We start from the raw sequence: 25,645 nt of genomic DNA, 5'->3' as shown, positions 1-25,645 counted from the left end.
GTGAAGCACTGGAATGGTTTACCTAGGGAGGTGGTGGAATCTCCATCCTTGGAGGTTTTTAAGGCCCGGCTTGACAATGCCCTGGCTGGGATGATTTAGTTGGGGCTGGTCCTGCTTTGGGCAGAGGGTTGGACTAGATGACCTCCTGACTTCTCTTCCAAACCTAATCTTCTATGATTTAAGTCTCCCACGAGAACCAGGGCCTGTGATGTGAAAACTTGTTAGTTGTCCTAAGAAAGCCTTGTCTATCTCATCCTTCTGGTCTAGTGGTCTATAGAAGATGCTCACCATGACATCATACTTGGTGCTCTCGCCTCTAAAACTTAACCCAAAGATTCTCAACAGGCTTTTCTCCAGTTTCATATTAGAGCTCTGAGCAATCATACTGCTCTTACTTACAGTGCAACTCCTCCACCTTTTCTCCCTCGCCTGTCCTTCCTGAACAGTTTATATCCATCCATGACCGTGCTCCAGTCACGTGAGTTACCCCACCAAGTTTGTTATTCCAATCACATCATAGTTCCTTGACTGTGCCAAGACTTCAGTTCCTTCTGCTTCTTTCCCAGGCTTTGTGTACGGGCACCTAAGATAATTAGCCAATTGCCCTTCTTTCTCACTATGAATCAGGAGGCCTCACTTCTTGCGCCCTCCTCATTATGTTTCCTCCTGTTATCCCACTTCCCCACTTACCTCAGAGAATAAGTCTCTATCACCCGGTGAACCTAGTTTAAAGCCCTCCTCACTAAGTTAGCAAGCCTGCCTGCAAAGATGCTCTTCCCTGTCTTCATTAGGTAGATCCCATCTCTTCCTAGCAATCCTTCTTCCTGGAAGAACATCCCATGGTTGAAGAATCCAAAGCCCTCTCTCCGACACCACCTGTGTAACCACACATTTACTTCCACAATTCGATGGTCCTACCTGGGCCTTTTCCTTCAACAGAGAGGATGGACAAGAACACGACTTGCACCTCAAACTCCTTTAACCTTCTTCCCAGAGACACAGTCTGCCGTGACCCACTCAAAGTCATTCTTGGCAGTATCATTGGTGCACATGTGGAGAAGTAGGAAGGGATAGCAGTCTGAGGGCTTCCTCGGCAGAGACTCCATCAGATCCTGAATTCTAGCTCCAGATAAGCAGCACACTTCGAGTTTCCTGGTCTAGACAGCAGACGGATGACTCCGTCCCCCTTAGGAAGGAGTCCCTGGCCACCACCAGCCATCTCCCCCTCTTGGAAGTGGTGGTCATGGAAACCCCATCCCTAGAACAATGCATCCCATGCCTTCTTGTCAGTGGAGTCTCCTTCTGATCCTTTCCCTCAGATGACTCTTCCAAACCATTCTCTGCCATAGTACCTGTGCAGAGAGCCTGAAAATGGTTTCTTACCTCTATCTGCATTGTGGTTCTCCTCTTTCTTCTTCTTCTGGAGGTCACATGCTGCCAATTTTCTTCCCTGTTCTGCAGTGCCCTCTCTGATTCTTCCGCATGCTGTGCCTGCAGTACCAAACGCTGACTTCTATCCAGAAAATCTTCATTCTCTCTGATGCAACGCAGGTTGATACTTGAGTCTCTAGTCCTTTAACCTGCTCTTCCAATATGGAGACCAGCTTGTACTTTGTACAGACGAAGTCACTTTTGTCTTTTGAGAGAAAGACAAACATGGCACATCCTATGCAGGTCACAACAGCGGATCACTCACTATCCATATTGTCTTCCTTCTAAGAGCCTCTTCAGATGTTGCATTTACTGCTCACAGAAGCCTGAAAGGCAAAAAAAACCATAAAACACACCTCGGTGGGATCTCCCCTAGGTGAACTCCCTCTGTTTGCCTGTTGTCTGCTCACTCAGTTCACAATTGACTGCGTTTTTTAATAAGGCTTCTGGCTCAAATTTCCTTCAATTTGTTAACAAAAACCAAAATGCTAGCCACAACTATTCAGTGTTGTTCCCAGGATATGAGAAATACAAGTTGGATGAGGCCTTCAAACAACCCTCTAACCTCTCATGAGCTTATCAAAAAGCTCTCCACAGACCAAGACCACCAACTCAGAGGCACCAGCCCCCACCAGAACCTGTAGAGATCTCTACTGCTATGATGATCAACACCCACCACCCCAACAACACCCCTTTTGAAATCCATGGGTTCTACACATGCCTATCACAACCATATCACCTGAGAGTGAACACTTCTCACAAAGCCATCACTGTATCCAACCTCTCAGTCCTCAAAGGAAACCTGCACAACACAAGTCTGGGAGCTTAAATTCATAACTCTGCTAAAATGACAAATTCATGGATTGAATAAAGAAACTGCTGTAGCAAGCCATGAATCCAATCTATAAACCATTAACTGCATCTTGCATCTTTTTCGTCCCCCCCTCCCATGACGGGGGGGGGGGGGGGAGGAGGAACAGGGGTGTGTGTAAATGGGCCACTTCACCTTCAACAGTCCCCTGAAGTGTGTGTTAACTACTTATGCCAAACAATTCATTCCACATTGCATTTAGCTGTGACACAGAGTACATTTCCCAGACCTCAAGAAGGGCTCTCTGTAAGCTTGTCTCTCACCAACTTCTGTTGGCACAATAAAATAGATTGCCCACCTTGTCTTTACAGCCACAAGTATGCATCTTACAACAGCGTAAGCGTAGCTAGATAAACAGAAATACCTTTCTAACTCCCCAAACAATCTTCCCACCCACTCACTCTGCCCTTGGAGAGAACTTACCATTTAGGGCACACAGCAAGGGCTAAGAGATGTTATCTGTCACAGCAAACAGGGGGAATGAGTTTCAGAACCAAGCGTCTCCTGCTAAAGCCACAGCTCCCTTCCCATTTAAATCAGAAGCCTGTTAGTTCAAGTGCCTCAGATGATCACAACGCAAGGAGAAAGGTAATCTTTAAGTAAGAGCACTACGAGAGCTTGCTTTTTGTGTGTGCGCGCGCACGCGCATAATTAAGTATTCATTTTAAAATACTCCAAAGACTTTTGCTTGTAATGCCCCTTCATCCAGAAAGTCACTAAATACTCCCTTTGCAACACATGCCTTAACATAATATGCTAATCCTTGCCTTAGTGACCTGAAAATGACACAGCAAAAGTATCAATGGTCAAACTATAAGCCACGCTACGTTAGAGAAGAGTCTGGTAGTGTGCTGCTGCAGCAGTTAGAGTCTATTTAAAAATGTAACGTTAAACATCAAGGAAGATATCCAAGGAAGTGCTGACCCTCAGAAGAATTGAGAGATGGCCCCAAAACTGATGACCTCGCTACCATTCTGTATCAGCCTAGTTTTAGGAAGCAAATTTCTCCCAGTCAAACACACACGCACGCACGCTAAGGATACACGGACAGACTAGCTGGTGTCAGATCACAATACACATGTGCGTTGGTGTCTATCAGGTTCTGTAATTATAAAGCATAACACTCACAAGCCTTGACATCACAACCTCACACAAGTGCTAACATGCTCAATAGTCCCTGAGTTACAAAATAAAATAGGTCATGGAAGCCCAGCCTCAGCGAGCTTGGGCTGTACCATCTGTGCAAAGATTCTGCGTTACTTCATGGAGACTCAGAACTGTAGTAGACATTAAAGGCCTGTCTGAGAGCAGAGGGGTTTTCAGAGAGGAGGAACTTCTAACCCAAGCCTGTTATTTTTGAAATCAGTCAGTTTGAATCTTTTTCTAGCCCCAGTTCAGCCACAAAGTCACCTTTTCTCCCTATCTCTTTCAGAACAAAAGACCTTCCTGCTAGTATCTGCAAGATGTGAGCACAGTTGTGTGGACGAAGAGAATGGCTTTGAAATAGAAAGAGTTGCTCCACACAACTAAGATTTATGGGAGAGATTCTGTGCTGGGTCTCTAAGATGCCCAGCAGGTCACATGCAACCCAGAGGGAGGAAGGACAAAGTCACCTTTACACGTTCCACATTCTAAACTGCTCCAGGGGCTGGTCCCTGTTATAATTTAGATACTGCTAAAGAGCTAACTAACTTACAACAGCTTCCTCAGGCTCCTCAGGATCTCCACAGCACTGCTTGTGAGTGCCCTTGACACTCTCCTCCCCACCTCCTAGTCCCCTGTGCCAGGACTTGCAAGGAGGTCTTCAGAAAACAGTCTATATGGCTGCCTTTCATAGCTCCTGCACTGGGGGATCCTTGCTCAGCTGGAACCAGGACTTTCAGAGCCCCTTTAAGCTGCTCCACCCCCTTTACCTAGCATGGAGGGGCCAGAGTTTTGAGTGGAGTGTGTTCACAATTCCGCATAAGGATCAGAACCTGAAACGACTTACTCACATGCTTAATGCTATACAAATGAGTAGTCTCACAAACTGAATGGGACTAACTCATGCTTAAAGTCAACCATGTGATTAAGTCTTTGCAGGATTAGGGCCTATGTGGCGCTATGACCTTCCCCCTCCTCCCTGTTACTCTGGATTTTCACCAGTGTAACTGTTGCCTTCAGGGGAATCAGTCCAGATTTACACCGATGTAACAGAGCAGAATCTGTTATTATGAAACCAGTGTAGAATTTTGTGAGGAAAATCACTTTGCCCAGAATGCCTACCCTCTGTCCTATTACTGTGAATTTATTGAATACCTTGCTATTCAAATTGCTCTAATTACATGCTTCAGATCTTCCAATATTATGATCAAATTCATCATATTCCTATCCCTGGGATACTCTATATTGTCATGTTGAGATTAATTTGCATATACTAACAATAGAAATAGTGGCATCTGATATGATTCAGTGTATTGTGTTGGAAGGTTTTAATGCCTTCAGGCAAAACTGATTACTCAGATAAAATATGAAATGTGCTATGTAGTTTTATACTGTTGGCATTGTGGGGCTCAAAATGTGAATATTCTTTATGAAAATTAATGTTTTAAAATGACTCCTGTCTACATGACATTTCAAATTGGTCACTTTACCAATGTATTCTTTGAAGTGAAGAAATTGCACAATTTTGTTTGCTGAATATATATTTTCACTGAATGAACTGCTACCTTTTAATTCCCACATCTCCATCATCAATGGATGCCCTGACTCTGCCAATTATGTCAGCCTTAATCAACTGCTTGACCTTTTCTCCTGCATGCACCATCACCTTTCTTCCATGCCACCCCTTATACATGCAATGTCCCCCCCTGAAAAAAAATCCTCTAAAGCCACTACCATATCTTCCCCCAAATCCCTTCTAAAGACTTGTTTGTACCATGAAGTCTACAGACGGCTGTCAGCTGACAACTGCTATGCTGGTGGCTAGCTGAAACTACTGCTACTGATATGCTTCTTTGACTCTATTAACAACAAAATAAGCGTTCGTGCCAAAATACTGCACATAGCTAGTCTATGAAAAAATATGTTCATGTTACTCTGACCCTAAACTCTGTCCCATCTGTTAATTTCATCCACCTGTAACTTGGCATCCAAGATTGCCAACTCTTTGGGGGCAAGGATTGTCTTTTACTCTGTACAGCACCTAGAAAAACAGAGTAAACAATAATAGAGTAAAATATGTTCATTACCTCATCTTGTTAAAATTATTTAGGTAGAACAGTAAAAACAAGGAAAAGCACTTAAGACGGAGAACATAGCTTGTTGAAAAATGAGAACACAATTTGGTGAAAAATGGCAAGATGTTGAATTTGATTCCATTTCACGGGCTTTAAAACTAAAACATTTTCATGGTTTAGTCAAAAAATGAAAATTGTACAATACTCAAAACTTTATTGAAGTAGTTTTGAAGTTATTGAATTATCTCCTTTACAAAAATGTCTGGAAAGACTTCTGAGCAGGATTCAAAAAAAAAAAAAAATGTTGATTAAAAATAGGCTAGGTACTTTCCAGTCAGAGGATGATTCCGTCCCTGCCCTGAAGAATGCATAATCCAGTAGATTCATTCAAATTAGTAATTTGGCATATTATTTGTATTGTTAACTCAAATCCAATCAGATGGGACTCTGCATGCATGCAGGGCTCCCCCTGTGCAGATCTGATTTCAGGATCAAAGTGTATGGACCAATATCATGTTTCCCCACTGGAAATGATGAGAAAAGCAAAGATATGAAGGAAAACTCAGTCTCAATTTGTGAAGTTCTAAATACCTTAGCAATAGGTGCAAGGGGCTTTGTGAAAGCACATTAAACAGGCACTATACAATCTAATTTAAAACAAACATAGGAATCATCTTTCCAAACCACACAGATGCTCCAATATCGGAGGGGAAATTGTCTGGAAGATTAGTATGTTCTTCAAAGGGCCAGTCCCTTCCACTTAATCCCCAGAACTCCTTAAGGAGCCATTATACCACGGTTTTCCCACTTGTTCAGGAGGGGGGCAGCAAACATACAATAGGAACTCCCTGACTGGGTCACCATTACTTCGCACAGGCCAAGAGCTCATAATGAACAGAGTGGTTCTTCCCTAGTTCCAGCCGCATCCACCCAAAAGCTGCAGAGCCTCCAACCCTATCTCGTTCATGCAGAGCCACTGCCAGTTTTCCAAGGAGTAAGTTGCTTTTAGATTTCTCTTCCATTTTTGATGGCTCTCTCTGAACCTATCATCCACAATTCTTAAACCAGTGATAATATCACAAAGTAGCAGTTAGATGAAGGAGAAAGAGCAGAGGAGGGACAGACACTGTGGAAGTTGCCATAGGCCTGATCCAAACTCCACTGGAAAAGACTTCTATTGACTTTACGAGGCTTTGATTCAGGCACTGTGTGACAAGTTATTCTGATGCTTAATACTTTTACTTCAAAAAAGAAAAAGAAAAAATCTAATAAATTAAAATGACCCTTCCTACCTTACCCACTTTCACCTTAGTATTCCAGTTGAGATGCGTTCCTACCCTGTTATAGCTTTCCTTTCCTACAATCCTGTTAAGGCTTTCTTTTGTTCATGTATATATCCAAATGGTAAGCATGAAAACATTGGTCTCTCTTACAGAGCACTGACGTGTTTACAGAAATGGGAATATATTCAAAAGCATTTAAGGGATTTAGGGGAACAAGTCTCACTGATTTTCAAAAGGATTGTGCTCCTAAATCCCTTAGTGATTTTGAAAGTCTCCCCCTTTTAGATGACCATTTCCAAAAGAATTAATATTGGTAAGGAAAGATGATATTTAGATAAAGAAAACTGTCTATTGACCAGGAATTATACTTGCTGAAGACAGAAGCTAAGGCAACAATTTAGTTCAAAATTTTAAGTATGTTTGTGGATTCTAAGAGAAGTTATTTTTACAATGTGTTTTAAAGAAAGTGTTGATTTCCCCATGCTACATAATTTCATTATCCATTTTACATATTTAGTGAAAGTATTTAGTAATTTTTTCAACATAGTTACTGACTTTCATGGACACTACGTTCATAATGAAATAAATTATATTACCTTGTACCATTAGGACTAATAGTAGTGTTGTAATACAACATAAAGTGTAAATAAAAACACTGTTTTGAAATTCATGATGCATTTCAAAACAGTTTTCCAAACTGATCCTATTTTATTTTTAAACTGGAAGTTTAATTTACAATTGCCATAATCTTTATTGGCACTTCCTAACAGAATTTTAGTCCAAAATCAATAGGACATATTTAACATATGCACTTATATTTACATTCCCCGCATCAGGTATACCCATTCAATTATTGTCCAAAGTTTACTAAATCTTATATGATATTAATGTTTACTGTCCCTACCAAAGATAAGGGACCCATTGTGCCAGGCACTCACACAGTAAGAGACAATGCCAACCCCAAAAAACCTTACAATATAGAAAGACATTACACAGAGAGAAAGGAAGTATTTTATATTCACTAGACAGAGGGAATCCAAAGTGCAGAGACTAACACCTTCAAAAGTCCCTAAGTGATTTAGGAGCCAGTACACCATTTTCAAAAAGTGATTTAGGCACCTAGTCTCAAGACACACCGACTTTGAATGACTCTTAGACTCCTCTGTTCCTAAGTCACTGTTGAAAATGGGACCTCAGCACTTTTGAACATTTTTCCCTAGCCCAAGGTCACCTAGGAAGGCTGTGGAAAGCCATCAAATGAACCCAGATCTAAATTCCAGTCCACTGCCTTAATGACAAATCCAGCCTTCTTTAATGGCTACGTTTGTGTGAGAGCAACTGATTGCATCTCTCAAAACTTCACTCAGAATTTGGCATGAGAAATCATAGAAGGATGTGGTTTTATGGGACATGTACTGCCTTTATTCCCTGTGCCTGACTACGATCCATCTCCATGCATGCTTCAAAGGGAGTGTAGTGACCCAATTTTGACTAGTGCATCACTCTCTCTTTCCCTGAGAGAGCTTCCCTTCATCAGAATGAGCATATTAGCCCAATATGTTCATGCTGCTTTTGGACTTCTGAGGGATCTGTGCTTGGATCTGGAATAAGAATACAGCTCATGGTATCCTAAATATAAAATATCCAGTCTACTCATACTATCGTTCTAACGATGGTGTAAATCAGTGATAGATGAACTGTCCTTACTAATACTAATTCTTTTGGAAATGGTCATCTAAAAGGGGGAGACTTTCAAAATCACTAAGGGATTTAGGAGCACAATCCTTTTGAAAAATCAGTGAGACTTGTGCCCTTAAGTCCCTTAGATGCTTTTGAATATATTCCCATTTCTATAAAAACACTTCAGTGCTCTGTAAGAAAGACTAATGATGTCATGCTTACCATTTGGATATATACATGGACAAAAGAAAGCCTTAACAGGATTGTGGGAAAAGAAAACTATAACAGGATTAGGAACCCATCTCAACTGGTAATGCATGGTAAGGTATGGTGAATTTAACGTAGATTAACTATTCATTGTGTGTTTAATGCTCTTATCCTGGAATAAAAATGCCCTTTTTCCAAGTTAGTGAACTCCATGATGCCAACAAATCACAAACAGCTATTCCAGAATAACTCATCAGGTAGACAAGCTCTTAGAGTGGTATGCAAGTGGGAGAAAGGAGAGGTCTTTATTAATTACATAAGGAAAATGAGCAAGTTAATTGCCAAGTGTATATACACCCACATCATTTTTCACCAAATAGCATCCTCCACCTGCAACTGCAAGGATGAATTAAAAGTGAGAAGCATTCAAAACACTGTTTACCCAAGCTGATGCACCTGATGGTATCATCTGTGATGTTCCCAACCTCTACAGCTGACGCCAGGGCACAGTACAGAAACCTGCATCGTTAACCTTTATTCACCTCATTCCATGTATAATCTCCTCCCGGGGGCGAGGGGGGAGAACACCACAAAATGTAGCTCTCTGGAGTCATTAGTGATATGCACCAAGTTGTGCATAGGCTGCATGCATATGGTTTGAATATAAAGGGTGCAATACAAGATCCTCTGTTCTCTCCTAAGATACTGTGAGGGAAATGGAAACGTTAATGAGTGGAATTTTCTTTGCACTAGCCTCAACAGATGGAAAGAAAGAGCTGATCTGCATGATGCTGAGGAAAACCTGTTTGTGCTTACTGCATAAAATAAATGTTCAAGAACCGTTCATCCATGTTAAAAATATAACCCCCGTAATGTTGTCAAGGTCGGTGAAACCTACAGTGATCTGTGGAGTACGTGCTGGGTGCACATGCTAAAGATGCTTGGGGAACTGACACAATTCCACCTCCCCCTTCCCCTCCCCCCAGATAAACTTACTCCCCACCCAATGCTAGTTTGCATATTTAGGCTATTTTCCTTCTTCCGACCCTGTTTTTAGATATACATCTTCCATTCTATCCTCTCTACATGAGATATTCTGAAATGCAACAAATATTGAGAGTGAGAGAGAGAGAGAGAGAATAGATTTCTGTGCGATTGGAGCCGTTTAAGCAAAGCAGAACGCTGTAAAATATGTAGTCAGTACAATTACATAGCAATATTTAGAACTTCCTGTTTTTAGCATGCTTTGATTAAAGGTATCCTTGAATTGTGTTATTCTGGACATACATTGTAATATGTAGGAGTAAGTTAGATGTTATTGCATGCATTCAAACTCAGTTACATAACAAAACCGGGAGATCTTACAGACACTGTTTCACTACATAGAAGGAGCACAGTACCAAGATTTGCTTTGGAATGATGCATAAAGTAGGTTGGTTGATTTTGACACAGTTGCTTGTGAAAGCCTAAAGCAAATACTGTTTAACTAGGACCTCGGCATTTTCTCATGTGCATCCTCCACAGGAAGTGTTTCGCATTTGTAGTGTAGCTTGAGATCATTTATTTTTCACTGAGTCCCTGTTATAATTCAGTAAGACGCCTTGAATGCATTAACCCCTCCACTAGATCTAATTCTCTCTCTCTCACACACACACACGGGTTATTTGTATTTCTGCCAGTTGTGTGATCTACCAGGTCTGATGTTACTACGAAGGGCCGTTCTATTGTTGTATCTGCAGCTTTAATGCTGTGTTGTAGTTAAAATCCAATTTTGTACCACTTCTTAAATTTGAGCGGGGGGGAGGGGGAGGGGTTGTGGTGGCTGGAGACGAGAATCTCAACTAAAAATTGCTCCTCGGTGTTCTTCAAGGTGTGGCAAAAATAATAATGATGCTGATGCTGATGATCCAACTCTCAATCCGTGGAGGGGAGGAGGAGGGGCAGGGACAGCAGTGATCAGCGGCTCACTTTGTGCCTTGTAGGTGACGACTGCCCCTGGCAGCCAGATGGCAAGAAAGGAGCCCCCGTGAGTTCTTGAAACAGAAAAGTGAATTTGCCAGGAGTTCCCGCGTCTGTAGCCGGAAAAAAACAAAAACAAACAAACTCGCCTGTTGCAAAATAACGTGAGGAGGGCTGGGGCTGGGCTGGGGCTGGGCTGGGGCGCGAGAAACCCCGGTACCAGCAATGATGTGTCTGGCGGGGGGGTCACTGGCAGCGCTTCACGCTTCCCCGTCGGAAGCCCGAGGCGTCTGGCACGGAAGCGCCGCGATCGCCCCCGACACAGCGCCCATGGCGGGATGGGCCGGCGACCGCGAGCCGAACCCGAGCCAGCCGCTGGAACCTGAGGGCTGATGAAGGCGCCTTCCCCGCTTCCCTGTTGGGCGGGGAGGGGGGTGTGTGTGTGAGAGAGAGAGAGAGAGATGGAAACCATTATGAACCACGGAGCGATCAGCACCGGGTTAGAGGCGAGCTACCCTTTCCATCAGCCCCCCGCGCCCCCTTTCCCTCTGCCAGGCTGGGCACAGCCTTTGAACGATGTGGGCGCTCGCCAGGCTTTCTGCATTACACTCCCATCCACCCCCCCCCACACACACACACACACGATCTCTCTCTGCCACCCCCACCCTCCTTCTAGGCCGATACCGATACTCATGCAATGCGATCCCTCCGAGGGCTGAACCTGGAAAACGCAGGGGCGAAGGAGAACGGGGAAGTGGCGCTGGGGGGGGGGGGGGGTGCGTAAAACAATGCGAGGTGCCTCAGTGAGCCAACCTGCACGCTACAAGTGGATGCATCTATTCTACCTGCAGCCCAGCCCCCCCGCTTTCGGCGCGGCGAGAGCTCAGCCCCCCCCCCCCCCCCCAGGAGATTCGGCTCCTCCACCCTGGACGAACAGTTGCAATTTGCAAAGCGGACTAAAAATGATCTGGTCCTGCTGCGCTTGGCGTTTTGGCTCCACCCTCCCTGCCTAGCTCGGGTTTGCGCTTTTCTCCCTGCCGCTCACAGTACCACGACCGCTCACGCTCGCCTCCCCGACCCTCTCACATTCAGAGAGAAAGGGATCATCCAGCCTCCTGTCCAAAAGCAGCGCCTAATGATGGAGACGCTCCCTGGGCCCGATCCCTTCCCGAACTCTTTGGCAGAGGCTGTGCTTTAGGTTAATCAAATCACTTGCTATCTCTCCCCCCCCCCCCCAGCACCATCCACACTTCGCCGCATAGATGGGGGGATTTCAAAGCGGCGGCAGAAAAGCAACTGCCTGGATACAAGTCCAGAAGGAAAAACTTGGGGAGAGACTTGCCTCTTTGAATCCTTAAATACAGCAGCGCATGGGCCCATGCAGGGGGATTTCAGTGCAGGGACTCACATAACGGGGGCATGTATCTGAATGAAGCGGGGAGGAGAGAAACGGGAAGCACTGCAGCAATCCACACACCCCAATCCTTTAATCCGTCTTCTCAACTCATCCTTTAGCACTTGAAGGAGGAATTAAAGCCTGAAGCAATCCAGCAGGAGCTGTCCCTACATCCTCCCTGCGCTACCCAGCTACGTGTCTGGACAGGGTTTTAAAGAGTCCGGGGTTGAAACGGACTTAAGGGTTTCAGTTGCAAGGGCTGGGTTTTTCGGGGGGGGGGGGGTTACTGAAATATATCCCTCTGCATTTCCTCCCATATATGAATCTCGCGAGGTGATTTCGGAACTGGAGTTCTGGTTTATCTACCAGCTGGGAAGAGAAAAATGTCATTTAAAGTAGATCAAACTATGGCTTATTGTTTAGCTGGATGAAGATGTTTAAACACAGACCGACTTCTGCAGCTGTAAAGTGGTGACAGGAGTGGAAATTAAAAGGCAAGTGAAATAATGGGGGAGAAAAATCAAATGAAAAATGCACATATTCTCTCTCTTATATACATACACACGCATTTGGTTGCGGCGATGTGCACTCTCATTCCCGTGTAACTCATACTAAACTAATCCAGGGGGCTGTTCGGCGGAACCTGCGGTACCCAAAACATGTCCTCATCAAAAACCTGTCATATTTCCTGTTTGAAACCATTTGTGCGCGCGCCCCTGTTCTGTTGCCTTTTACAAGCGGGTTTGCCGAGCCATATTTCACTCTACTGCAAACCCATTTAAATCACAGCCTTGTTTTTTTCCACGGATTGCTTCTTGCAAATGGGGCGATAAATCCAGAAAGTGTCATGCACGGTGGAATAGAGAGGGGTGGGGCGTTGTTAAGAGAGAGAGGTAGGGGGTAGGAGTGGAACGATGTTTAGGGGAATTAAAGGGGAAAAAAAACACACCTAAATGAAAATGGAGAGTGTAAAAAGTGCATCGCAACTCTGCGAGCCCCTGCTACCCCTGTACAGTGGGGAAGCCACAGTAGAGTAGACATGACGAAGGGAGCAATAAATCCATCCGTTTCAATGACAAACCCAAACTAAGCCCCCCCCCCCCACCACCACCCCCACTGCCAAACAAACTGACGACTCCGGAGCCCCTACCTGGAAAAGCCTTAAGATGTTCGCTACCATAATGGACACTGAACTTCCAGATGCCCCAATCACTCCAACCACTTTCTCTGGCTTGACAAAGACCGGTGGTTCCCCATTGGTGCACCGCACGTCGGAGGTGTCCTTCTGGATCAGCGCCTGGACAAAAGTGAGCGACTGCTCCAAGGCATAGGTGTCCCTGGAACAAGTGTCCAAGATCCGAGCCCCCAGCGTCACGTTGGGCAGCAGGTCCGGGTCGCTGTTGATCTGGTCCAGCGCGTACAGCATGGCCTCGAGCCGGTGGATGCCGTTCTCTTTCTTGATGTCCCCGCAAGGCACTCCGGTGGGTCCCTTGGCGTGGACGGGGAAGAGCCCCCCCAGGGTGATGTCTCCCTCTATCCGGATGGAGTGGGGGGCGTACATCTCCTGCCCGTGAGCCACCGCAGAGAGGAGAAACTCCAGCAGGCAGCAGGGCAACTTGATCAAAGTCAGGAGATGGAAGAGCCTCCCCAGCCGGATCATGGTGCTGCCGCTGCTCGGGCGATGGCCAGATGCCCTGGCGTGGCCAGCGGGGCACCCCTGCGGCTTCATGGGCAGAGGAGGGGGAGATTCCCTGCCGGTGTGTGGGGTGGGGAGGGGATGGGGTGGGAAGGTCCGTCTCCTGCCGTCCGCCCTCTCCAGCGGCACAGCACTGGGGAAAGGTAAGGGTTTGCTATCGCTTTAAAGGGTCGCTCGGCTGCTCTCCTCCTCCCACTCTCCCCACCTCCTGCTCTCACCCTCCCCATCCCGGCTCTCCCGGCGCGTCATTACGCAGAGATGCGGGCTGAGGTAACCGGAGGCAGCGAGGGAGGGATGGGGCTGGGGGGCTCCCGAGGCTGGGCTAGGTCGCGCTCAGCGCCTACTGCAGCCTCTCCACCCGTGCTCTTGGTTTAATTCCTCCCCGCCGCCCGCTGGGAAGCGCGCAGCCAGTGCCCTGCCCTCTCGGTATCTTCAGCTTGTAGGAGGGGGGCTGTGAGAGGGGAAGGAATATAGCTGGCTCCACCCTGCTGGATCTTCGTGATTTTTGGCCCCAAATAGTACCATGAAAATAGAAAAGCCCAGCCACTTCTACTTCCCAAGAAAACACAACCCCGACCCTGATGGATCTAGTCACAAACACCCTGCATCTGGCACTCAGGGCTGCCCAGTTACGGCCCTCAAGCCCCACTTTCCACTGCCTATCCAGAGAGCACCTCTAGCAGCTGCTAGTGCATTAAAAATAGCTAGATCTCACCCCAAAACCTGATCCTGGCAGATTCCATGCTCTCTGCTCCCCGCCTGGCACCAAAAAAAAAAAAGTGTGCTGGTACCAAAAAACCTGGATCTGATAGTTGAATCCTGCCAGTTTCTGGCAGCAGCCGTCCCCATTCTACTGTCTAAATGGTAATGAAGCGTAGCTGCTTCTACTGCACACAGAATCTTGACCTTGATGCATCCTGGCATAACAGCACCACAAACATCTCTTTCTGGTACCTGGATCCAGCTTGGCAAGTTTTGGCCTCAAAGAAAATACAAGTATGGCAGCTTCGACTTCACTAGGAGAATCATCAGAACCCTGATGTATCTCAGCCCAACAGCACATGGGAAAAAAACCCACCGCAACACAACATATGCCTGGTACCTGGATTCTACTAATATTTGGTCCCAAAACATCTGGCACGTAGGGTTTCGGTTTTTTAGAGTAACCGAAAAATTGAAGTGCAGTTGCTCCAATTTCACGACAGAAATCCAGAGCCTGAAGCATCCCTACTCCACAGTCCCTCTTTGTCCCCCACAAAACACCACATATCCAGCACCTGGAGCCTGTTGGAGCATATCATTTTTAAGTGCCGTCCCTTAAATTGTCAAAGTACACAGACATCTCACCACTCCTCCTAAACCAGACAAATCCATGTTCTGACACTTTCCCAGTGCAAGAGTGATTCAAAATATATTTATGGCACCTGGGTCTTGCCAGATCCAGAACATTTTTTGCCATAAAACTCTACCATAAAAGTCTATTGCATAATTAGACTACACGTATAGCTGCTTCTAGTCCACTACAATAATCTGGCCCAGATACATCCTGGTACAGGAGCACTTGACAAATCCAGGATGGGTGCAGCTACAGCAGGGTTGTGTCCATTTTCCCCCACCTAGATCCCCCAATTTTTACCTTTAGCTAGCCAGCAGATAATCTGTATCCAATACACTGCCTTTCAATGAAGCCTCGGCAACCCATAGCTGACATTCTTCTCAAACCTCTGATACTGCCACATTTCATCCCATAAAATTGAAATATTTCAGTAAAACTGGGCTAGCAGATGTGAATGATCATATTAAATATGGTTTTAACCAAACTCTTGATTGATATTTTCAAAGCAGTCTAGGAGATTCAGACATGTCTTTCATAAATTTTCAATGGAAAGTGGATTTTTACATCTCTAGATGCCTTTGAAGCAGGGGTGGGTGGGGAGGGGGGTACCTCAGTGCATCGAATACAAGGATTGGATGAACTGGGGTCTAGATCCGAGAGTAATTCAGAGATTAGATTTCTGAAATGGAGAGGATTTGGATGCTGAACACATGCACTAATTTGGAACATGGTCTGCATTTTTGGGTGCACTAGTAACTGCTACATTTTTACTCTATTTAAACAGTAGCATTTAGCAAAAAAATGATGGGTTCAGGTGCTAGATAGATATGTAGCTGATGCTCTTGAGGGTCCAGAATTTCCTGGAAAGATACATTGCTCTCTTCACATGGCGAAATTTGGAAAACAGGGTCAGAAAGGACCCAGCAGGATTGAGGTGGATTTTTTGAATAGGATGTTTGGGGCTAAAATTTGGGAGGATCCAGGTTCTGGGACAAATATAACTTCTTGTGATTTCATATTATCTGGTTATGAATAAAAAAAACTTTAAAAAGCCACACACCCCTAGACCCTCTGACTCAAAAAATTATACAGTGACTAAAATGCTCAATATTCATTATTCAATTCAATATCAATTATTCATTGAGCTGTATGTCAGCTACTCCCAGATTTATATTTCTTAAAAGTTTGATTTGTTATTAAAGCAAAGTCAGCCCCCTCAGACAAGAATGTTAACTCATTGACTATGGGGCTGTTCATATGTGGGATTTCCCCCTCCCCTTCTCTTTCTGTTTGTATGTAGTTTAACTATTGCTCATCATCATGTTGACACAATTGGGACAAGGTGTCAGTTTAAGCAGAGGAGCCTGGGATGGTGGCATAAACAGTTATCCACATCTGGTCAGAGATAAGGCCAAAAGTGTCAGTGGGAATTTCACATCTCTACAGGCAACTCGACTGCTGCCCACTTCATACCCACAGGTTTTGACGTGTCCACCGCCCAAACAAATTGCAACCCACCTACTGCCCATTCATCATCCCTCACTCATATAGCCTAATCTATTAGTCAGTTCCATTGTTTGTTTCTCAATCGAATGCCTACCTTGTTCACCTTTACACTATCACACACACACACACGTTGTTAACATCAACTGCTACCCCCTTATGCCCTCATACCTATTCCCACACAGAGTAGGGCTACTCTAATGAAGATAGCGAGTGTTTTCCCTAAAACTCAAGCATTTGGAATCCATTGACTAGGTGAGAATCTCAGCTTTCATTTTTAAAGAGAAAGAGTAAATTTCTAGCCCTTGCAGTGGTGGAGAAAAAAAAAAAATCTTGAAAACATGACTGAGCCCCATCCTAAATACTCAAAAACCAGAAAGCAAATAAAGAGAAACATTTTTTCAGTCTTAATTTAAGACAAATAATGATTTTTGAATACTTGTGCTTGGAAAATCTGCAGCTACATTCACTATACCTACCCTCACACAGATACAGTAAGGTGCTGTAAGGTACAGCTACCTACCTTATGCGCCTTTTCCCCACAACCTGTCACCTCAAAAAATAGTCAACATAACCTTACATGAAATGCCCCGATACCCAGTCATAGGAACATAGGAATTGCCAGACTGGATCAGACCCAATGTCCATTTGGTCCAGTATTCCGTCTCCAACAGTGGTCAGCATCAGATGCTTCAGAATGAAGTACAAGAACTGCACATCTGTCAGATGTGGGATAATAAACCCCCACGATAATCTAGTTAGAGATTTGCTTCACAGTTAAACCAGAGAATTAAATATCCTTATCACAAACTGTTATATTAATAACCGGATATTCTTGAGATCCATGTAAATGTCCAGTTCCTTTTTGAATCTTAAGTCCTTGCTTCAGTGACTTCCTATAGCAAGGAGTTCACAGTTTTTATTATGTGTGATGTGGGTATTTATCATTTTTGAATCCCCCCATCTTTAATTTTTAGCCCTTTAGTCATTTATCGAACTCATCATTTTACTGTGTTATTCCCATTGACCACATGCAGTCAGCCTCCCCCCCCAATCATTTATTGTCCTCTCCGACAAGGAATAAGGCATGGTAATCTATGCATTTAGCACTTCTATTCATTTCATGTACTTGTAAGGAGCCTTTCATCACGGTATTGAAGCACTGTACATCACCAGGCGACACACTCATTCTGGTCTTCATTATTCAAAGTGGTATCCCTCTGCAGCTACCCACCCTCCACAGGCTCCCAATCTGCTTCCCTGCTGAACTCTTTTACAAAGACCTTTAACAGACTAAGCTCTGACTGTGCCAGAGACCATCTCATCACTTATGACCTTCCAAATACCAGCGCTGTAACTACAGTGGGAAAAACTCAGAGGAAGATGCAGAGCAGTTTCCAAGCCAAAAATCAGACTGTGTCCAGTGAAAAAAAACAAGATTAACTCCTCCTCCACCAGTCATTTGGCAGAAGTTTAGGATCAAAATATCCCACATCATGTTTAAATTGTGTCTGTAATCTGTACCAAATGGCTGGCAACTGGCAAGCCATTACATTACACAGCCAAAAGACTTTAACAGCCGATAGGACGTTTGTACCATTTGATAACAGTACTGATTTAAGTGGTGGTAAGAGCAAATTTCCTTCTCTTCTTCTACATACTCTAGTTAGGATGAAAACATAGTATTGAAATGAATATCCACTAGTCATTTTTGTGCTATACAGTGTCCCGAGAAAGATTACAGTCCTTGACTATCACTGGATATTTTCTTTACAAATTTTAATTTGGCATAGTTGGAGAATTGTGCTCACAGAACAAATAGATTTTGGGATCAATATGATGTGAATTGAGCCATTATTGTTCCTGTTACTAGAAGGAGGATAGGCTGGGGTGGGATTTTTGCATTTCCATTTTTAATACATACACACACACACTGCTACACATAATATTAAAGACATACACAGAACCCACAAAGGTCAGTGCATTTTTACGCCATGTATTTGCACAACTGACATTTTACCATGGTTTTGCATAGCAGGAAAATGAACTATGATGCAAAGCCTTGAGTGCATGAGACAGATCTGTGGGGGGGCGGGGGTGTGTTACTGGAAGCAGGGGATGACAGTCGGTTTGGCAGCTGGAGGGTGAGTGAAAGAGGGGAAATTGGCTTTTCATAATAAAGGTTTCCAGAAGATTTGGCATCTGAAAGGAGGTTGAGATTGAACACAATAGGGGAGGCAGCGAGACCTGGCTAGCAGTTCGAGGCCTCACCAGAGTGCAGGGATGGAAGAGGAGAAGAGCTGCAGGAAAATGGTTCCAACTGTAGACGATTGTTGCCTAAATCCAGGGTTTTCAGCCTGCACATGCAGGAGGCAGGGAGACTATATGCTGGGAGTCAGACACAGGTGGCTGAACTGCAGCCAGAGAGGAGCAATGGATGGGAGTTTGGTTCCAGCAGGCACAGATGAATGCAGCAGAGTGGGACAACTTCCACGAGACACATGCTAAGTGTAGCACTTGACAGGTCTGGGAATACTGTTTGACACCACACTTCTGTACCGGATCCTTCTGGTCTCTGAAGAAGAAATATCAAATAGGTGCTAGTATTCATTATGGATTAAGCGACTGCAAATGCTTGAGGCCTTTAAAAAAAATGCTATAACTTTAGGGTTGCCGACTTTGACTGAAGCTATTCCAGGAGATTCCACCCCCCGCCCCCAACATGACGTAATATCATTTTCTTAAAATATCCTATTAAAATCTCCCGGATTGCTTTCAATAGTCCCTGGGAGATCAATGTCAATTCCGGGTGACTCCAGGCCAATCCTGGAGGGTTGACAGCCCTATATACCTTTTATACACAAGATCTCAGAAAAACTAATTTTGTACAACTGATGTACAACTTAACTGATGAGATAAATGGAAAGTAAAGTCTCTAGGTCACAAATTTAAATCTGGCTCACAGTACTGAATTTAGGCGATCGGGGGAAGGTTTGTCCTGCCTGAATCTTAAAGCAGCGACAAGCTGAAATAAAAAGGGCCTCATTGGACAAATACATGACTCTTGCTGCTCTGGTAGGGCCCAAATGAAGTTTAGCCTTATATATGGAAGAGGATATGGTTAGGGGTAGCACTAACCCCATAGCTGCTGATTGATGCCCAAGTTGAGAAAGAACTCTCTAGTCATTGCTTCAGGTAGAACTTGAGAGCATCACTGCTGGTGAGAGCTATTCCAACTCCTGAAAGAGATTTAATCTTCTTTTAAATGTGGATGAACACATATTACGGCACTGCCTAGAGGACAAATCAGATTCAACCCTGTTGTGCTAGGCATTGTACAAACATAGTAAGTTGCACTCCCTTCAATCTAGAGTAGACGTATGGCAATGCTCATGCCTACCATAGAGAAAGGATGAACCCTTCCTACTATGCTAGTGTTAAAAAAACACAAACAAAAAACACGGCATGGAGTTGGGTATGAAAATCAGTAAGAGAATTTTTTTTTTTAGGAAAGACTTAGTTTAGAAACCTTAATGCTGAAGCTGAATGGTGAGTGATGTGTTACACATATCCAAAAAGCGGGCCCTTTAACTTGTCTGTCAAATGGCTGAATCCATCATCCTAATTTCTATTGGATAGGTTCAGACGTTCCTAGAATCATAGAGGATCAGGGTTGCAAGACACTTCAGGAGGTCATCTAGTCCAACCCCCTGCTCAAAGCAGGACCAACCCCATCTAAATCATCCCAGCCAGGGCTTTGTCAAGCCAGGCCTAAAAACCTCTAAGGATGGAGATGCCACCACCTCACTAGGGAACCCATTCCAGTGCTTCACCACCCTCCTAGTGAAATGGTGTTTCCTAATATCCAACCTAGACTCCCCCTCTGCAACTTGAGACCACTGCTTCTTGTTTGTCATCTGCCACCACTGAGAACAGCCGAGCTCCATCCTCTTTGGAACCCCCCTTCAGGTAGTTGAAGGCTTCTATCAAATCCCCCTCACGCTTCTCTTCTGCGGACTAAATAAGCCCAGTTCCCCCAGCCTTTCCTCATAAGTCATGGCCCCAGCCCCCTAATCATTTTCATTGCCCTTCGCTGGACTTTCTCCAATTTGTCCACATCCTTTCCGTGGTTGGGGGGCCCAAAATTGGACACAGTACTCCAGATGTGGCCTCACCAGTGCTGAATAGAGGGGAATAATCACTTCCCTCAATCTGCTGGCAATGATCCTACTAACTCACCCAAATATGCCATTAGCCTTCTTGGCAACAAGGACACATCTGCAGCTTCTCATCCACTATAATCCCCAGGTCCTTTTCTGTGGAACTGCTGCTTAGCCAGGTCAGTCCCGAGCCTGTAGCAGTGCATGGGATTCTTCTGTCCCAAGTGCAGCACTCTGCACTTGTTGAACCTCATCAGATCTCTATTGGCCCAATCTTCCAATTTGTCTAGGTCACTCTGGACCTTATCCCTACCCTCCAGCATATCTACCTCTCCCCTACCCCCCATTTTAGTGTCATCTGCAAACTTGCCGAGGGTGCAATCCATCCCATCATCCAGATCATTAATGAGGATCTGGAACAAAACCGGCCCCAGGACCGACCCCTGGGGCACTCTGCTTGAAAGTGGCTGCCAACTAGACGTCAAGCTGTTGATCACTACCGGTTCAGCCCGATGATCTAGCCAGCTTTCTACTACCTGATAGTCCATTAATCCAATCCATACTTTAACTTGCTGGCAAGAATACTGTGGAAGACTGTATCTAAAGCTTTGCTAAAGTCAAGATATATCATGTCCACTGATTTCCCCATTTCCACAGAGCCAGTTATCTCATCACAGAAGGCAATCAGTTGCCAAAAAGTCAGCATAACAGCTGGCATCTTTCAATGAAGCTACAGAAAAGTACTCTAGCCAAGGATCTGGCCCTGTATTTATTGCTGAAGACACAGTTTAAAAAAAAAAACTAACAAAAAACACGGGCACTGGTTTTTATGCAGCTATCCAGCATGGTCCATATAAAAAAAGAACATAACAGACCAGTGGAAGCGAAGCAAAGCTGACAATATAAACAAAACAATATTTTAAAAAACTGGTAGCGTAGTATGACAATACAGCACACAGTTGGAGGTAGTTTCATACTAAATGAATGGATGTGATACAAGCAATTAATTTTTTGGTTGAAGTCAATGGTAGAACTTGAGCCAGGGCTCCTGATTATCTGGCATCAAGCAAATAGTGATTTTTGGCATTGAAACCAGTGAAAAAGCCTCTGATCCTTAACTCAGAAGAAGTTACAATGTCTGTTTATAGCTCCTGGTGTTAGAAAAACCAGCAAATTCTCTGAGAAAACAACATCTATGGGCCCTTTGATAGATCTTATTTTTATTGGATACAATATTAAACAATAAATAATAAAAATCGATATCAAGGATCTATCTTAAATCTACAAAAGAAGTGAATGTATACACCTCATTTACTCCATCTTCTGTCACCTCTGAGCTCTTGCGTTCTATGTCCTATCCTATATCCAGAGTTACAATAGTTATTGCTTAACCAAAAGCAGCATTTGAAGGGATACAAAACCTCATGCTTCAGAGTGTAAACCAATCTGTAACCATGAGGGACTATGAGGAGATTTTTGTTGGGGACAAATTATCCTATGTCTGCCTCCTGTGGCATTTTGGCAACTTCCTCTGAAGCATCAGGTGCTGGCCACTGTCAGAGACGAGATACTGGACTAAATAGATGACCATAGGAACAAAGGACTTAGCACATCAGATCAATCATGCAATCAAACCCTTGTGCAGACCTCATTGCAGCATTGGGGCTTTAATCTACTATTTTATCTGAGTACAGGGCACTTACTTAAAGCAGCAGTGGTCTGATATTTAGAATCATGCAGGATAAATAGGAAGAAATAATTTAACTGTTCAAAATATTGGGCTCTTCATTTCATCTGGTCAGCATTTCAAGCCACAAATGCTTCTGCTCAGAGGATAGTTTCAGTAATAAATTACATGAACAAGACAAAATCAGAATGTCACCAAATACAGGCAGGCTATTTTAGTTGTGAGAACCAAACTGCGTACCAGCCACATTTAGGAAAATAAAAATGTGTCACCGTGTACATTTATGTAGCACATATTTAGAAGAGACTGACCTTTATACATCTGTCATTCAAGCCATTAAACTTAAAGTTGACATATATTGTCAGGATTGCCAACCCAAAGTGTTCAAAAGTGAGTCAGGCCCATGAAAATCAGGAGTGATTTTAAAATAATAAGATTTTTTAAATATACGGGGTCTTTATTTCTTGTCTGGTGTTTGAGCCTTTCAGGAGTCACATTCTCCAGCTTTTCCCCACAATCAGGATAGCTAGAAACTAATTTTTAAATGAAAGCTGTGATTCTCATGTAATCACAAGACTCCAGAAGCTGGAGTTTTAAAGAAAAGATTAAATATCACAACACTCATCATAAAGAGGGACAGCTGGCAATACTGCTAATAATTGGCCTTTTGAAGCAAGGACCTTGTCCTTCCTCTCTTTAAAGGAACCTGCTCATCCATGGTGCTGCTCATTGAAAAACACCACAAAAATGAATGTTTCACATCTTCCTGTACTCAGTCCCTGCCTGCAAGAGAGGAAGCCAGTATGTCATAATCACTACTCCATCTGATCCCACTGAAGTCCCACAATGTGAACAGTGGGAATTTGAGGACTTTTCTACACTAAGGCTTTCATTGGCATAACTCCGTTGGATTGGGAGGAGGGGGTGATTTGTTGATGACAGTTATGTCCATAAAGGCCCTAGTGTGGATGCAGCCAGCCTGCTTTTAGAGAGTTGATCAGGAATTTTTTGATTAAGCACTGGACATTAAAAACACCAACTGATCAAAGCTGAAACTTCTTGCAGGAAAGAGTCTATTTAGTCTAATTTCTTGCCTTGAAAAATTGTTCGAGGTTGTCTAAACACCCTTAGGTTTTGAACTGGAAGAAATTTTTTTCATTAGTTTCATATTTAAGCTAATATAGTACAAATAGTTGAAATCAAAACAGAACATTTCAAAATTATTGAAATGAAACATTTTGGTTGAATATTTCCCTCCCCTCCCCCAATCCAGATTTTAGGTTTGGAAAATTTTCACTGTTTTGATTTTTGTCTCAATTTGGGAGAGTCATTATTTTTGAAATCTCAAATTTGTGTGTCGTGCGAACAGAGTTTCCCACCAGTTTATCAAGCTCTGCTTGATAAGATTCATTATGCAGACATGGTTTATTTCACTTTCCACTGGAATAAGCCATACAGGTATAACTGTGTCTGCATTAGAGGAGGTGTTTGCCATTTTAACTATCCTACCATAATTAAAATGACAAAACTTAAGAGTAGACAAGCCCACAATACTTGCAGATTTAGATAGTGTAAATGGACAAGAAGGGGGATTTTGCTGGGACACAGCTGCTGTATGTGGCATCATCTTCTGCAAACCCAGAAGGTATCACTGGAAATTAGCAGAGTTGATGGCAGCATTTGTTACCATGGATTACCACACTACACTCCCAGCCACTCAGTGTCCTTGAGGAATTACTAGCAGCCTGGCTCCAGATCAAAACTGGTTTCTAGAGATCTCAGAATAGAATGGAAAAGCCAAGACCTCCCCACAAGAAAATCAGCCATTTTTGGAGTCCTAGAAATTTTCTGGATTTTTCCAGTGGATCTCAGGAAAGTCACAAGGTTAGAGGACCTCACATCCTTCCTACATCATGGAATAGTGAACCCTGCTCTTTCCCCTTTCTTCCACTCCAGCTTCATGGTCCCTTGAAAATTTTGCAAATGGGACAAAAACAGCCAGACTGTTGCAAGTAGCTTTTACTGTTTTAAAGATTGGTATTCCATGAGAGGGCATAATAGGGATTCTATTGTCTTTCCTCTGAAGGGTATGAAAGTCAGCAGAGTATCTGGATATTTTTTTTAAATAGCAATCCCTACTTCAAAAAGCAATTTGCAGTGCCAAGTTTGAATAGTGTCACTTTCCTAAATGGGAAATCTATTTACTCCATCTATATATTTGGGCATCTCTATATTCATTCTCCTTGCAAGAGAAGTTTTTGGCATTTTTTCAGACCATGTAAAACACATGTCTCCCTCAAAGTCACATCAATGCATGTCTCATTACTTTGAAAGCCATCCAAGCCTTTAAAAGGAAGAGATCAATCAATTATGCAGGAGAAAAACTTTAAAACTGAAATATTTGCTATCTCAAAGGAACAAACAGGCAGATATATTAGAGGAGCACTCAAGCCAAATCAAAATCATTGCAGTTCTCAGAGAACATCATTCCCCGCCCCACCTCCAAACACATACAATGATACTGGTTTCCAATTTACTAAGAACATTTGGTACCAAATTATTTACTCCTTATTTGAAACACTTCCGCTTTCTTCAGCGACTAAGGATTTTTAATTTTTTTTTAAATATAAATACTAGTATTTCTCTCCTTCACCACCACTCTGTAAAGCCTGCCAATAGCATGATCTGCCAAAGGATTAGTTTAAAAAAATAAATAAAAAAATTAAAAAACAAACACACAATTGTCTTCAGTGTGGACACTCATCTAGCATATCACGTGCCCATACTTCATTGTCTATGCCAGATTTAGGTCCAGTCCTGCTTTCCATGCACATGTCAACCTCCCCTTTAATTTTCCCTACGCAAAGAGTAGAGGGGCTTTGGATTTTGAGCCTCCAAACCCTTGAGTGACTTACCGTCATTCATGCCAGAAGTCAGTACTGGCAGAAATATCAATGTGACCAATCACTGGAGTACAGTCTACATGCCCAAAACTACTCATATGGGTATAAGGATTTTCAGGATCATACAGGCTGCTACCTGAGCAAATCGTTATGTGCTCATGGAGTCCAATTCAAGTCAATGTTGACTTGCATGGATTCAAGCATTTACCCACTAAGATTAGCTTTGCAGGATCAGGGCTTTAGATGGTAAGCTCCTTGGGTTTGAGACCATGTCTCAGTGGTATGGGTTTCTGGAGATTTAAATACAGATAAATA

At 43.6% G+C, this 25,645-nt stretch overlaps 1 protein-coding gene across 5 annotated transcripts in view; it reads right to left on the bottom strand.

Annotated features, from left to right (window-relative positions):
• GRM7 (glutamate metabotropic receptor 7) overlaps positions 1-13,937 on the bottom strand; it is a 538,026-nt gene extending 524,089 nt beyond the window's left edge. For 4 of the 5 annotated variants that reach the window (XM_078853573.1, XM_073351194.2, XM_078853574.1 and 1 more), the window contains exon 1: positions 13,196-13,937. In XM_078853573.1, coding sequence (XP_078709699.1) covers positions 13,196-13,774 — 579 coding nt within the window. In that variant the 5' untranslated portion in view covers positions 13,775-13,937. Of the gene's footprint in view, positions 1-1,383; positions 1,638-13,195 lie in introns of those variants that run through there. The other variant, XM_073351197.2, reaches the window with a different exon arrangement.
• Positions 13,938-25,645: the final 11,708 nt, after the last annotated feature.

The sequence above is a fragment of the Lepidochelys kempii genome, chromosome 7, assembly GCF_965140285.1.
Source record: "Lepidochelys kempii isolate rLepKem1 chromosome 7, rLepKem1.hap1, whole genome shotgun sequence".
Lineage (NCBI taxonomy): Eukaryota > Metazoa > Chordata > Testudines > Cheloniidae > Lepidochelys > Lepidochelys kempii.
The sequence above is the reverse complement of the archived record's forward strand: the minus strand, read 5'-3'. Positions and strand labels throughout refer to the sequence as shown.